General features: G+C 46.4%; 1 protein-coding gene across 3 annotated transcripts in view; it reads left to right on the top strand.

Annotated features, from left to right (window-relative positions):
* The window catches only part of CILK1 (ciliogenesis associated kinase 1), a 65,532-nt gene extending 50,583 nt beyond the window's left edge, over positions 1–14,949 (top strand). For all 3 annotated transcript variants that reach the window (XM_084754819.1, XM_084754817.1, XM_084754818.1), the window contains exons 10-14: positions 2,366–2,559; positions 2,673–2,821; positions 7,655–7,783; positions 9,378–9,500; positions 10,277–14,949. In XM_084754819.1, coding sequence (XP_084610945.1) covers positions 2,366–2,559; positions 2,673–2,821; positions 7,655–7,783; positions 9,378–9,500; positions 10,277–10,431 — 750 coding nt within the window. In that variant the 3' untranslated portion in view covers positions 10,432–14,949. The remainder of the gene's footprint in view (positions 1–2,365; positions 2,560–2,672; positions 2,822–7,654; positions 7,784–9,377; positions 9,501–10,276) is intronic.
* Positions 14,950–15,890: the final 941 nt, after the last annotated feature.

Below are 15,890 nucleotides of genomic sequence, written 5' to 3'. Positions count from 1 at the left end.
AGCGCAGAAGGTTGTATACATCCGTCTTCACAGCACCATGGCCCTTGTGCTGTGAAGGCCCTTGATACGAGGTCTCAATCCAGGTTCTGCCTTTGCCATTAACAGTACCACTGTGTATTGGTCCCTGTGCTGTTGCTCTGATAAAACACCACCACCGAGGCATCCTAGAGAAGGAGGAGGTTATTTTGGCTGATGGGTCTAGAGGGGTAGAGCCCATGATGGCATGGCAGCCGAGGCAGAAGGCTAATGGCTTGAGAGCATCTGGGGCTGCAGGCACCAAGCAGAGAGAGCAGACTGGGACTGGTCCATGAATTTGGCAGAGCCCAACCCCATTGACGTACTCCCTCCAACAAGGCCACCGCTCCTAACTCTACCCAAACAGTGCTGCCATCTGAGGACCAAGTACTCAAACATCTGCTCCTATGGGGGACGTTCTCATTCAAGCCAGCAGCTGGGGTAGCTAGTGGTGGCAAGCTGGACTCCACAGCCAGGGTCCCGCTCTTCAGCTTGACACCGGAAGCACCTTACCTGGCTTCTCTGTTCCATTTTGTCTCACCTGTTAAGCAGAAACAGTTATAGTGTCTACCTAATATAATTGTTTGGAGGACTGAATTAGCTAATACTTGAGAAGAATTTAGAATGGTACCCAGGATATCATATCATCAAAACATGCATAGTGCTAGCATGTTTCATGTCAACTTGATACAAGCTAGAGTTATTTGCGAAGAAGGGAACCTCAGTTGAGAAAACACTCCCATTAGATGGGCCTATGCGCAAGTGTGTGCTGTATTTTCTTACTTAGTGGCTGGTGTGGGAGGGGTCCATCTTACTGTAGGTGGTGAATCCCTGGACAGGTGATCCTGGGGTGTGTTTAAAAATATAAATAAATAAATAAATAAATAAATAAACAAGCTGAGCAAGACAGTGGCCATGGCCTCTGCTTCAGTTCCTGCCTCCAAGTTCCTGTCCTGCTTGAGTTCCTGCCTTGACTCCCTCAGAGATAAACTGGAAGAGTAAGAGGACCTCAGCCCTTTCCTCCCTTAGCTTCTGGCCATGGTGTTTTCTCACAACAACAGGAACCCTGACTAACACATCACAAAGCTCAGTAATTGCTGGACATTATTGTCGCTCATCCCTGCCGAGTCAGTTTTCATCCGAGGAAGATCTTAACTGATGCCCCTCCCTTCCCAGGCCAGTTTGTTCTTGACAATGGAGGATCTTAAAGCTTGTGATGATGTTTTGAAAATCCTAAGCAGCAAGAAGTCATTTTTCTGTCTGAAGACTGTTAACTTGAATTATTACAAATTGATGTCAATGCTGGGCTAGTAATTGAGCACATACTTCCCCCCCCCCCCGCCCCCAGCTAGTTTGTTTTTAATAAACAATGCATGAGGCCAGAAGTGTTTCATTCCCTGGAGCTGTCCGATGTGGTGCTGGGAACTGAACTCCTGTCCTCTGTAAGAACAGTGTGTTCTTATGTAACTACAGGGCTTCTCTCCAGCCCGAGGGTTGTCCTAACTGGCTTAATTGAGGTGGGAAGCGCCCCCTCAGTGTGCACTGCACTGCTCCATGGGCTGGCCCTGGGCTTTATAAATGAGAAAGCCGGCTGAAGCACTCGAGGGCATGTACTAAGTCATTGCTCTCTACTCTGGACTGTGGCCGTAATGTGACTGTCGCCTCAGGTTCCTGTCGTCTCATCATCCTTACCAGGATGAACCATAACCTGGAATTTCAGGGCAAACCAACACTTCCTCTGCTAAGGCACTTTCGTTGTTGTTATTGTTTCTGAGACATGGTTTCTCTGTGTAGCATGGGCTAGAACTCACGCCATAGACCAAGCTGGCCTTGAACTCAGAGATCTTCCTGCCTCTGCCTCCCAAGTGCTTGGACTAAAGGTGTGTGCCACCATCACTCAGCCTGCTGAGGCACTTTGATCAGGGCTTTCAACAACAGCAGCAAGATAATAAATTAGGATGCATTCATGTATCTTCCTGGTTTCATGTAACTTTGTAGTTTTGTTTACAGAAGATATAGTTGGTGCAAGATAAGATACAGACAGAAGATAGGGGTTTGAGTTTTCCATCGATGCCCTTTCATACAGATGGAACCTGTGAGATAGCGCCATGCACCAGGCGCTTCTCACTGTAACAAGGGAAATTCAGAATAGAAACAACTGATGGATGGGCTGAGGTTACGGCTCAGTGTAGCACCTTCAAGTACAGCACCTGCCTGTTATGTACAAGGCCGTAGACCCGCCACACATGGATGGACACACAGACACACCGACACACTCAAACAGATTACTGATAGATGAACCCCGTTAATATTGCCTTCCCCTCCCCTTCTACTCTATTTGTCTACACAGAAAATCCTAGCAAGCCTGGAACACAAAAATGGTGAAATGAAGCCAAAGAGCCGGCGAAGATGGGGCCTGATTTCCAGGTCAACAAAGGGCTCTGAAGACTGGGCCGACTTGGATGACTTAGATTTCAGCTCGTCCTCTCTCACCAGGATCGACGGAAAAAACAAGAAGAGACAGAGTGAGGACTCCCTCTGCAGGCAAGTGTGCTGTTTGTCCCCGTACACCAGCTCACTCGGTGGGTCACCAGGGTCTCTGTGAGGACGTGCCAGCACTCCTTGCTCCTGACTTGAGCCACCTTCTCTTGACTCAGGTTTGAAAGTGTTTTGGACCTGAAGCCATCTGAGCCCGTGGGTACAGGAACTAGCGTCTCCACCCAGGCTTCCTCCCAGAGGAGAGACACGCCCACCCTTCGGTCCGGAGCGAAGCAGCACTACCTGAAGCACTCTCGCTACTTGCCTGGTAACAGAAAGGGCGCGCCTAGCCTCGGGTCACCAATAACCAGCCTGATCTGTGCGCTCACATGTGTTTGTGTTTCTGGATTCTGTTTTGGAGGGCAAGTGTGTCCATGTTCATTTTTGTGCTCTGCCTGACACGCAGTACGGATCACAACATTTAACCCCTCCAGCCGAAACCCTTTCAGATCTATCCATTGCGCATCAAATGAAATCCAAGTTTTTCTTTCCAGCCCCGGACACGCTTCATACCACCTGCTGTGTTGCCTCTGAGGCCAGTGTGCTCAGCACACACTGACTGGCCTCTGAGTCGGTGGGGGCATTATAGAATATTTGGGCCTTGCATTTTTATCTTACATGGGCATCCTGACGTGTGAGGCTTAGTGTAGGAAATGCGAGCTGAGCCTCAGAAGACAGATGACTTGGCAAGAACTAGAGAGCGCCCCCTGGAGCCTGTCTGTCTTTCTCTCTCTCTCTCTGCCCCTCAGGAAATCAGGGGAGGGGTTTAGTTACGCCTTCTGGGCAGTACCATAGATACTAACTGTCAGCGCTGAGGCTTGGTAAGTGCCCAGGCCTCTCTCCAGACGTCAGGTCCCAGCCTCACACCATTACCCCATCATCCTCTCAGATTAACTCGCCAGTCTCTTGTAGCAAGCGCCTGCTCTATGATTAGCACTGAGACTATTTTGGTGAAGCAGACACGCGGACACACGCACATGCTCGCGAGTGTGCCTGCAGAATGTGCAGACACGTGCACGGCTCCAGGCAGCTCCTTCACGTCACAGCCTCACGGTGATGTCACAGTGAGAGTGTGGCACACACTCATCACAGAGGGTGATGCCGTGGTCAGGAAGGAATTCTCTGAGCAACCGGGTGGGCACAAAAACAAAAACAAACAAACAAACAAACAAAAAAAACGAGAAAGGACCAAGTATGCAGAAACCCAGAGCACACCAGGCCGTGGAAAAAGCAAGCACAAAGGCCTAGCGGCGGGGAAAGGCCCAGGCCGTGACAGGAGCAGCGCAGTGTTCGCAGAGCACAGAGAAGAAGGGGGTGGCCTATGTAGCATGAGGTATCTTTGAGGGCCTTGTAAAAAAAAAATCTGGATTTGAGATTTTGGTTGTTGGTTTTTGGTTTGGTGTGGGGTTTTTGTTCTTTTGTGGACTAGGCCTCACTATGTAGCCTTAGCTATACTGGAACTCACTATGTAGACCAGGCTGGCCTTGAACTTACAGATATGTTCCCTGAGTGTTGAGATTAAAGTGTCACCACACCATGCCAAATTTTTCCCTTTCCCCCCACCCCCTGAGACAGGGTTTCTCTGTGTAGCCTTGGCTGTCCTGGTCTCACTTGGTAGACCAGGCTGGCCTGGAACTCACAGTGATCCACCTGTCTCTGCCTCCCAAGTGCAGGGATTAAAGGTATGCACTACCACACCAGGCTAGGCCTTTTTTTTTTCTTTTAACATGTGTTTATTTATTATGTAAACACTGTTCTGCCTGCATGTATGCCTGCGGGCCAGAAGAGGGCACCAGATCTCATTATAGATGGTTGTGATCCACCACGTGGTTGCTGGGAATCGAACTCAGGACCTCTGGGAGAGCAGGCAGTGCTCTTAACCTCGGAGCCACCTCTGCAACCCCCTTGAAGGTTCTTACCTAGAGGACATGAGTACAGTGAGGAGCTGGCAAGCTACAGCTGTCATCTGGGTAAGAGGGGGGAAAGCCAGTCTAGTGGCACAGTCAGGAGTAAAAGCTCCAGGTGCGTTAAATTTGCCACTTGGGGCGGAGAGTATGGTGGATCCAGGCAGGTTATCAGGGTTTGGACATTAATGGTCCTAAAAGTCTGGACTTGTAGTTCCCAGGGTGACACATGTGGAGCGATCCCGGTTTGAGGGAACTACAGAGTTGTGTCATTGCAGCTGTGGTGGCAAGAGGATGGCAAGAGTGGGTGATCGTCACTTCTAACGAGAAGCTGCAGAGCCTGGCAGTGGCAGCGGCAGGAGCATGGAGCATGGAGCATGGTAGAGGCTGGTCTTGAGTTTGGCTCCAGGGTTTCTGTGTTCTGTCCTGGGTGGCCTTGCATGTGAAGGAGCAGCATTAATAAGGCTTGTCGGCACAGTGCAGGCATCAGTAGCTACCGGCGAGGATGGTCCAGACCGTGTGAGAAGGTGCAACCTCAGAGAACAGACACAGAGAAACCAAGGGCTGCAGAGCTAGGCCGTGGCGTAGGCATGGAAAGCAGTCATCTGGGAGAGGGAAGATTAAAGTGTTAGGACTCCTCCTGAGGGGGGCACCAGAAAGCCAGGACATGGACGGATCTGTTAGGTAAAGCGTAAGAAAACCTCTCAGACTGCCCACAAGTGAGAATTGTCTCAGTCTACTCATTGGAGTGCATTGGCCTCTTCCCCTTGCATCTGTCAGGTGACATCATCAGCTGGGGTGGGTGGCTGCTGTGTTATATTTTTGTGTGTGTTCTGTGTTACTGTGTTAATTCTGAAATTTGATGTTAGCTTTATTTTGCATTTCAAATGAGCTTTATAAACTATGTCTGAGTAAGCTGTCTAACATAAAGTCACAGGTTACACATAAATAATATGAAGTGTACTAGGGTGACTGTAAGCAAGTGTCTTAGTCACTGTTCTGCTGCTGTGACACCATGACACAGCAGCTCTTACAGAGGAAAGGGTTTAACTGAGGCTGGTTCAGAAGTTTAGTCCGTTATGTGCATGGAGGAAGCATGGTGCCATGCAGGCAGACACGGTGCTGAAAAGAAGGAGCCGAGAGGGCTCCACCCAAACCCACGGGCACACCTCCTACTCCCTCATATATGTAATATGCTATGTGTTATATTAATATGTATTTATAGATTAGGAAGCAGTACCACTTCCAAATGACCAGGCATTCAAATATATGAGCCTATGGGGGCCATTACTGTTCAAACCAGCACAGCATGGGTGCTGTGAAACCACCAACTGAGCCACCTCAAGGATAGAACTGGTTTTTTTTCTCTTTTTTAAATTATATTTCTTCTTCACATATACATTTGTACTATTATACATAAATAAAATAAACTACATACAGCAAGAAGAACCATGAAATAATCAGGAACTATATTAATGTTTCATTCATAGTCATTTGGCTATTTGTATTTAACAAACTTAAAGAAAACATCTTCCTCTCTTGGTAAGTCTAAAATTCTGAATGAAAATCAATATCTGCCATATCTCTATCAACTTAAAACATCTATCTAGACCTAAAAACACTTTAACCTCTATAAGTTATTCTTCATCTTATACAGAGAGAAAATGAGGTTGGACTCAAGGATGTCTCTCTTTTCCTTTATCTTCCTTTCGTAGGTATGGAGATAGGGATTGAAAAGAAAGAAGGGGGAATATAGAAATATATAGGGAAGATAGAACAAAAAATAGATTATTGACTCTGCTCCTCAACTTAATGCCTTGATTGTTACAAATCAGGTTATTTTTAATTCACTGGTATAGAATTTTGTATATTGATGCAAAATAAGTTTAATTTTGATACATTGGGGTAGAAATGTTTTATTTGAGGAAAATCAAAACTGTTAGGCTATCTCTTGGAGGTCAGAGACTAGCGAAAGGTTAGAAAGCCTTGCCAGTTTCAAAGGAGGCAGGTAGCTTGGGGGCAGGAAGGGGGCGCAAGCCCAGACAGCCTGGGAGCTAGCCTGGGGACTTTGATGTGGGTTACAGGGAACTAGATTGTGGGAGGTTGTGTGCCTTAGGGGGGTGAGGGAAGTCATGGCCCTTCAAGACAAACCGAAACCCACTTCACACGTTTCTGGGGAGTGCTAATTGCAGCCTTGTTTATGCCCCTGCAGCCCTTCTGTTTGCCCAGAGTCCAAACTGAACTGAGCCCAGGCTGCCATTCATAACCCTGTCAGTGGCACTGCACTGGGCGGGGAGGGGGGGGTGGCTGTCATTCATAACCCTGTCAGTGGCACTGCACTGGGGGCGGGGGCAGGCTGTCATTCACAACCCTGTCAGTGGCACTGCACTGGGGGGCTCAGGCTGTCATTCATAACCCTGTCAGTGGCACTGCACTGGGGGCGGGGGCAGGCTGTCATTCATAACCCTGTCAGTGGCACTGCACTGGGGGGGGGGGGGTGCAGGCTGTCATTCACAACCCTGTTAGTGGCACTGCACTGGGGGGGGAGGGGGCAGGCTGTCATTCATAACCCTGTCAGTGGCACTGCACTGGGGGGGGGGGCAGGCTGTCATTCACAACCCTGTTAGTGGCACTGCACTGGGGGGGGAGGGGGCAGGCTGTCATTCACAACCCTGTCAGTGGCACTGCACTGGGGGGGGGGGGGTGGCTTTGGACCTAACAGTAACAAAGTAATATACCCACTATCTCATGTAGTTACCACTGTTTGTTTTTATGAAAAGGACATCAAAAATGTACTAATTTAGAAAAGATTTCATATGCAGTACAGTTTTGCTACCTTAGGTGATGAGACTGTCAGAGTGGTGCAGACTGCAGACTCTCTCTGTTCTCTGACCGTCCCTTTCACATTTCTTCCATTTTGTCCCTTCTCTCCCCCTGTAATGACTTTTGACTTAGGTTTGTTTGTTTTTCTTTAACTATCTCTGTATATTTGTTTTATAATCTCTGTAGAGTTCACGTGTAAGTGAAACCGTGTAACCTTTTTCTTTGTCCACACGTTTCCCTTGGTCTGACGTCCATGTCACAGCAAATAGCAAGATCCTGTTTTTCTTAGGACTGGCTAGTATTCTCTTGTGTAGATGCACTTCTGTCTGTCTGTCTGTCTATTTTGCATTCTAAGCTCATTTCTTCTCCTCTAGGAATAAATATAAGAAATGGCGTGCTCCCAAATCCAGGCAAGGACTTTCTTCCGTCGAATTCGTGGTCCAGTTCTGGGGTGTCTGGAAAGTCTTCAGGAACAGTGTCAGTAGTGAGCAAGATAACATCAGGCAAGTCACAGTGGCTAACTACTGAGTGACCAGAGACCAGATCTCTGCATGTGGCCGGGTTGGGGGAGGGGAGGCATAGAGAACCGAGGCCTGAGACACAGGCAGCTCTTCGGCTCCCTTTCTTAGCAGCAGCCCTTGGCGCTCAGCCGGCTTCTGTCCTGGGCGGGGGGTGCGGGGAGCAGTCCTCCCTGACCTGCAGGAAGCCAAAAATAAGTTTACAGACCTACCAGATCTGCCCTCTGGCGCCCTGCTGTGCTTTGGCCACTAGGCTCGGCAGCCCTCTGGGCTCCAGCTGGACTTGCTGACTGTGAGCCTGCCCTGCCCAGGGTACCAGAATCCCTGCTGCTTGGACAGAGGACAGATTGTGAGACAGGGTTTCTCAGTGTAGCCTTGGCTGTCCTGGACTCACTTTGTAGACCGGGTTGGCTTCAAACTCACAGGGATCCAACTGCCTCTGCCTCCTGGAGTGCAGGGATTAAAGATGTACTTTTTTTTTTTTTTTTAATAAAGTCCTCCAAAAACGATTAGCCAGGTCCTCAGTGGACAGTTTCCCCATGCTATTTCCCATGCACAGCCCTAGCTAGTGTTAATCCCTCTTCGGCAGCACATGGTAAACACCTGACCCCCACCGCTCCCCACCTCCTTCCGTTAGGAGTGCAGGGCCCATCATGCCACCTAAGAACACACTTGAGGCCCAGAGTCTAGCCAAACCCCCTACCTCACCTGCCCCCACACCAGGCCTGACGAGGTGTCAGTTTTTCCTGTGCATGAGTCTTCCATATTTTAAAGGTTATATCAACACTTCCTTTCACAGAATAATGTGTATAGCGAGTGGTATGTATCTACCCTGGATTGTGGAGTATATAGTGTGTGTGGCTGTATGGTGCCGTGGCTCACTATGTGCCGTGAGTCACTATGTATTCCTTGTCTACTCAACAAGCACATGGCCATTTGTAGCTTGTTCATCGGAATGGGCCAAGGTGGATACTGCTGCACCATGCTTCTGTGCACACTGGCACGAGGTCCCCTGCTGGGATCAGCATTTTATTTTATTTTATTTATTTATTTTTTTTTTTTTTTTTTTTTTTTTTTTTTTTTTTTTTTTTTTTGGTTTTTCAAGACAGGGTTTCTCTGTGTAGTCTTGGCTGTCCTAGACTCGCTTTGTAGTCCAGGCTGGCCTCAAACTCACAGCGATCCGCCTGCCTCTGCCTCCCGAGTGCTGGGATTAAAGGCGTGCGCCACCACGCCCAGCGGGATCAGCATTTTAAAGTAAAGGGTGTGCCATCTTAGGCCTTATAGATATTGTCACATTGCTCCCCACCTGGGTGTATGTGCCTCATCCTTGGTGACACTTGGTACCCAAGACTAAAGTGAATCTTGATCCAAAACGGTGTCCTGTGTCTAAACTTGTAGGTCTTAACGATGAGGTTTGCTCCTTGTGTTTATTGATTTTTTTTTTTTTATGGAGTGGGAGGAACTTGTTCAAATTCTCCTCTCATGTTCTTGCTATCTTTCTATTAACTGGACTGCACAGTGACTCTTGGCCTCCCGGGGCGTGTCCTTGTAGTAATGAGCTTTCCTTTCCGCACCTCAGTTGGCTCCGGCTCTACGAGCTCTGGTGGACTGACCGGAGGTTACATCCCTTCCTTCCTGAAAAAGGAAATCGGTTCTGTTCTGCAGAGGGTCCACCTGGCGCCTCTCGCAGACCCTTCCCCTGGTGAGTTGTGTTTCACATCTGTAAATTAATCCAGTAGTTACTAAACAGCTGCTTCGTGGCAGGAGCAGCGTAGACAGAACCAGTCAGGCAGCACGCCTTGCCCAGTGTGAGCCTGCACTCTGTAGATAATGAATGAACTGAGTAAGTGTCACCATATACTAAGTCTGATGTGCATGGATCCTAAGGGAAAACCCAGTGGGGACGTGGAGACAGCAAAGGAGGCCAGTGCGCAAGCCCTCGGGCAGCTGTCAACAGCAAGGGCTTCGCTGCAGATGAGGCCTGGTAAATTCAGTTTACAGTGAAGAGTCCAAAATACAGGGTGCAGAGAGGCAATAAAGGGGTGAGGGGAAGGGTGGATCTAGAGGAAGTCAGGGGCGATAGGAGCTGGAGGGTGGGCCTATTGTCACTGGCTGATCTTGGGATCTGCTGCCGGGTTTAGTGTAGAGCAAAGTGACCTGATCACCATTGGCACGGGTGTCCTCAAGCTGCCTGGGAGCGCTGTTAGAAGCAAGAGCCTCAGCTTGGGCCCAGGGTTGTTAACAGTTGCCCAAGGTTTACCAGGGTCTGAGTGTATGTGAGAGCCGACAGGGCTTGCTGACAGGCAGTAGATAAGAGAAAGCAAGTGGCTGGAGTGGCGCCAGCTTTTGATAGACAAGTTCTCCTACGGATTTCTCCATGCCAGGGGGTGGGAAGGCAGAGCTTCTCCCAGAGTGTCAGTTTCCAGACATCTGTCCCTGTGCTGTGCGACACTTGGTTGAGTCTCTCTTCCGTTGCAGGCTATTCATCCCTGAAGGCCGTGAGACCTCACCCCGGGCGGCCATTTTTTCACACTCAGCCTAGGAGCACCCCTGGGTTGATTCCCCGACCTCCAGCCGCCCAACCTGTTCACGGCAGGATAGACTGGTCTTCCAAGTACCCAGCTCGCCGGTGACCGTCTCAGCCGCGAGGCCGTTCTCCCTGAGCTGACTCCGTTGCACACGCAGAACCACGTGATGGTGTAAAAGCGCCCACACTTACAGCTATTCCGAACTAACACATTTCAATGTTTCTTTTAAACGTTTTTTTTTTAAATCTTGATTTGAATGCAATACCCGCTTTTTGTATAAAATTATTTTATTCTAAAACTGGGTCTCATTATTTTCTTAAACAACAGCGTTTTGTATATATGGATTATGTTTTAGCATTTTATACAATCAACTTTGTAATGAACTTTTTAAAGATTAAGTGATTTTTTGTTTGTTGCCGCACATAATATTTTATACAGATTTTGAAATATGTAATACTATTGATACAGTATTGTGACAGGGTGCAGTTTGAGGCAGTGGGATAAGGGATTACGTACTTAATAGATAGGATTAGTGTGAAGTAGCTACATTTAAATGTGGCGCATTTGGTACTTCAGGCTTTCTTGGGCTGATCTTAGGAAAATGGCCTGCCACTGCTTTTCTTGACAGCTTCTATTGGTTGTTTTGGGGGCAGAAGTTCTTTTGTTTTCATTGTTTTGAGACAGGGTCTTATGCAGCCCAGGCTTGCCTACCACCCACTATGTAGCTGAGGCTAGCTATGAACTTCTGATCTTCCTGCCTCTGCCTCCCTGACTGCTGGGATTACAGGTGTGTGCTGCTATGGTTTTAGCCCAGGGCTTTGTACATGCCTGATGGCCCTAATCCTATCTTTTTATATGACTGTCCTAAACTTTATCACCTTATTTTGACTCATTTCACTTTATTTTTGCCCTCAGAACAAAGAATGTTTCATCAATAGTTTTTGAAATTTTGTAACGCTCATAAATACAGTTGTGAACATCCAGATATAACCAAGCGTGGTCATACCACGCTATCACGTTTCTAGTCTCTGCCCCCTTTTTGATGACTGACAAGGTTGCTCTCTGTTAGTGAAAATCCCTGCTGGCCTCAAGTTCAGCAGAACACAGCTGGGGATGGGCATGAAGGAGGTAAGCAGGGACAGCCAGCCCTCTGCCGAGCAGACACTGACGGAGATGGCAGGAACTATGGTCACCCGGTGTGACCTAAGCTTACCAGGTGAACTGTTTTTGTTCCCTGGGACCTACCAGCCAGGACCAACTTTACCTACTTACCTACCTACAGCACTGTCTCAGGCAAGCTTCCCTCAGGCCCTCAGCACCCCCAACTCACCCAGAGCAGACTAAAGAAGCAGAAAGCAGTACTTAGCTAAAAGTCAGCTGAGCCACGGAGGCAGGATAGGAAGGTTGCAGTCCATTGCAGGTGTCCATACCTACTTTCCCCGACTCCCCAAAGCCAGAGAGGAGGTTCCCTTCCATCTCTGTGGTCCATATACTTTTTTCCTTAAAAAAAAAAAAAATCCAGACTAGAGAGATGATTCAATCTCTCTAGTTGCAAGGGATCCAATGCCCTCTTCTGGCCTCTGTGGGCACCTGCATTCACGTGTACCCACCCAGGGGCACGGACACAAACACATACATGCAAACATCTTTATAAAAATCTAATTGTTAAAAATCCCTTAAAAGGGAAGCTTTTTTATGGCAAAAGTATCTTTTTTATTATAATTTTTCATTGTTTCAATGTGAAATTTTCTTAACATATGTTAATACAATCAAACTTCTATCCCTGCCAAAATGAATGTCCCAAAGAGGCAACTATCTTTTTATGTAACCCTGGCTGTCCTGGAACTCACTCTGTAGACCAGGCTGGCTTCAAACTCGGAGATCTGCCTGCCTCTGCCTACCAAGTGCTGGGATTAAAGGCATACACCACCATATCCGGTGTTTGTTTTTTGTTTTTTTTTTTTAACTGAGACTGAATGTAGCATTCAGCTCAGTTCTCCACACCTGACTGGGAGCAGCTCATCAACTATCTGGGCCAACTTCTCAGGACAATTTTAGGAGGAAGAAAGGTTTAGGGGAGGATTTAAAACTTACCTAAGAAGTCACAGTTGCCATGATGTTATGTCCAGACTGTGCCACATCTCAACCCCTATCTTAGGTGGTGTCCTTTGAGGTTGAGACTTATACTGGGCAGAGGCTGTTCCATTGAGAGGGATGTTTACAGCAGTTTTGCATGTGACAAAAAGCTAGTTTGGAGACAGAAAGATACAGAGGGTCCCCTTTTCTTCCATCTCTGTATTGCACATCTGCCTCCGATGGCGGTTACCTCACAGGCAAAAGGAAGAGTGCAACAGTAAACCTCAAGGGTGTATTGACTCACATTCTCCCAGGGCCCAAAGGACTCTTTTGGTTACAATTACCAAAATATAGCAAAGCAAACCATAGAGAGGTTCGTTTTGGTAGGTTGAAATGGTACGATAAGGTGAATGCGGATCTTCCTATATGAGCCATCCTAGTAAGTTGGTAAATGATTGCTTTGGTAAACTAATAGTGATTTCCAACGAGTTCTGTTTGCTCTAGAATCAGAAAGCAATGAATTTGGTGAATGTGGCTCAAAAATACACTTGACAGAGCACTTTGGTCTGAGGGGTATGAAGAAAGCACAGAACGGACAGGGGCTCGGTAGGGACTGTTTCCCTGTTAATGAGCAAGCAGTAAAACTATAACAATGTATATGCAAGCACAACTTGAAACCATCTGTTTCTGTATTATATTCTAAACAAAGAAAATGTGTGTTCAGACATGAGTCCTTTACTGTGAGGTTAATATTTATTCTCTCTTTTCTATATTATGTATAAAAAGTACATTAATCTCAGATCCCGCTCACCTCACTGGAAAGCTGGCTTTTAAATTGTAGATACCACTAAGATATACAATTAAGTCATTAACAGCACATTCTTTGTAATCTAGCTAGTGTTAACTAAAGTCATTATATTCTCTTTTAATTGACTAAATCCTATTTGGTTGTTCAACATTATGAAATTGTTTTCCTAATGCTTTGCAGCCCTCTCTACCTTCTTTGACTGGCAAGCAGTGTCCCTTGGGAAGTTATATACTCGTTTACATGAAAGAAGTAGCTAGGCAGCTGAGAAACATATGACTGAAAAATAAAAAGTTCTAAACTAGCAAAGAACAGAAGTGCTTTTCCCTCATCAAAATGGGTAAAGGAGAAATTTTATACAAGCTATGTAATATAGAAAGAAATAGACCTTTTTAAACACTGATAATCTAATTTGCCTGTTGCATATTTTTAGCAACTATAGAATCATTATGAAATGAAAATCAAAACACTGACAGCAGTGATGGGTTAGATTGCCTGTGACTAGCCATGACTATATCTTATTTACAGTCACAAAGCCTTTGAGGGGCTGGAGAGTGGTTCAGAGGTTAAGAGCACCAGCTGCTCTTCCAGAGGACCTAGGTTCAAGTCCCAGCACCGAGAAGGCAGCTCACAACCATCTGTAACTGTGGTTCCAAGGCCTGTGTCCTCTTCTGAAGGCATCAGGCATGCACATGGTACATAGATGTGCAGACAAAACTCCCATAGAGATCACTCTTAAATTATATTGCATTAAATTAATCAGCTTTTAAATAAAAGGGGTTTATTATTAAAAAACAAAACCAAATACAGCTTTTTTGGCAAAACAACAAATGATACATTCTGGGCCCATTTTGGTGGCAGTGGTATGCTGAGGTGCCAGGGTTTGCCTCACAGACAGGGGGAACTCATTTGCATAAGCGCTGCTGCTAATAGGATTGTGTTTTGTTTTGTGTTTCCAGTTAAGTCCCATCAGTCACCAAATGTAGAAAATGCCTGAGGACCACATGCATCTAAAAATGTGACACTGTCCTGTTCTAGAAATATAAGGACCTGACTGAATACATGAAGGCAAACTGTGTCAAAGAAAATAAAGGCTCATTCACTTTCAGTTCCAAGCTTAAGTACTGTTAGAGTTAATGGGCACCATATTTTCCCGTGAAGTCACATTTCCAAATCATCAAGCCATTGTCTTGTGCCATTGGAGGGGGGAGAGGTGACACAGGCACTTTCAACTCATTGTATGAGCAGAAGCAATATGTTTATAAAACCATTTGACATATCCATTGTTTTGTATTGTTCTAAGCATACTGTAGCAATATGTTTGTTTAATAAATTGGGTAGGTATTTTTTAAGAATTGTTTTTGCAATTTCCAACCTAACGTACTGTATGTTTGTATAATTTATTGTAATGACCTGTTCATGTAAATTATCCAGACAAAATAGGGGCATGTAGCATCTTAATTGGTATTGGTGTTTCCTTCGACAGTGATAAGGTGACTTGAACATGACCTGGCTAGAGCCTTCTGAGCTCCCACATCTCAGTACAGAAAGAATGCAGTTTAGTTCCACTGATTTATTACAAAGCAACCTTTCCATAAATAGAAGATGAAGAACAGGAAGTAAAGGGAGGCCCTTCTGAAATACAATGTTACTTTTTGAATGATTTATCCTGAGACCTCTGATGGTGTTAACATTATAGATGGAAACTTCTGCTCCAAATAAAGTTACAATTTAAAAAAAAATTGATTTGGGAATTTAATTCTTTTGTGCACCTTTCACTAATTTCTTGTTGCCGTTTTCAGTTTTCAATGTGCCTGAGTAATTTTTGTTTTCAAACCATATTCACCCACATTTGGCTTTAAATAAACTCATAGTTGACAAATGACTGGCAGCATATTTCAGGGAACGCACATTCTGAGTGTTCTTTAACTCTAAGTAGGTTGTATAAGAACCGGATTTGTCAATCACAGTTCTGTGGGTGAATCCCTTTGTGCACCAGCACACAGCTCACCCCCCAGTTGTCAGCGACACACCTCGAACCTATGGCCGTCCCACTCCATGGGGCCTATGTGCTCTCCTCAGGTCTCAGCCATCCCGCCTGTTAAAAAGCCACCAGGATTAGGTTTCGTTGTGGATTCAGCCCATTGTTCTCCCTCTTCCTGATGTATTTACGCACAGAGATTCTGGGTTCTTGTTAAGGTAATTTAACCTGGACCCGTGAAGGATTAAGACCTTTGACACTAGGCCGGGCGTGGTGGCGCACGCCTTTAATCCCAGCACTCCGGAGGCAGAGGCGGGCGGATCGCTGTGAGGCCAGCCTGGTCTACAAAGTGAGTCTAGGACAGCCAAGGCTACACAGAGAGACCCTGTCTCGAAAAACCAATTAAAAAAAAAAAAAAAGACCTTTGACACTGCATCTGGTAGGCAGACAGTACTAAGTCAGACCACCCAAGGAACTCCAGAGCATGCATAGAAGCAGTGTTACTGTATTGTCTTCCCTATGTAACTTGAATAGACTTTCTTTTATTAAGGTGACATTGCACAGCACCATCATCCAGGCCCGATAGCTGTTATCTTCTCAACTGCATCTGTACTTGTCTGCAAAAGCTAGCTCATCGTAGTAGCACTATTTGCAGCTGGATTTCCTTTAGAGAATGCAGGCATGGCCAGGGCACTGACCCTC

The sequence above is a fragment of the Acomys minous genome (assembly GCF_964271855.1).
Source record: "Acomys minous genome assembly, chromosome: 13".
Lineage (NCBI taxonomy): Eukaryota > Metazoa > Chordata > Mammalia > Rodentia > Muridae > Acomys > Acomys minous.
This window is presented reverse-complemented; position numbering and strand designations above follow the sequence as displayed.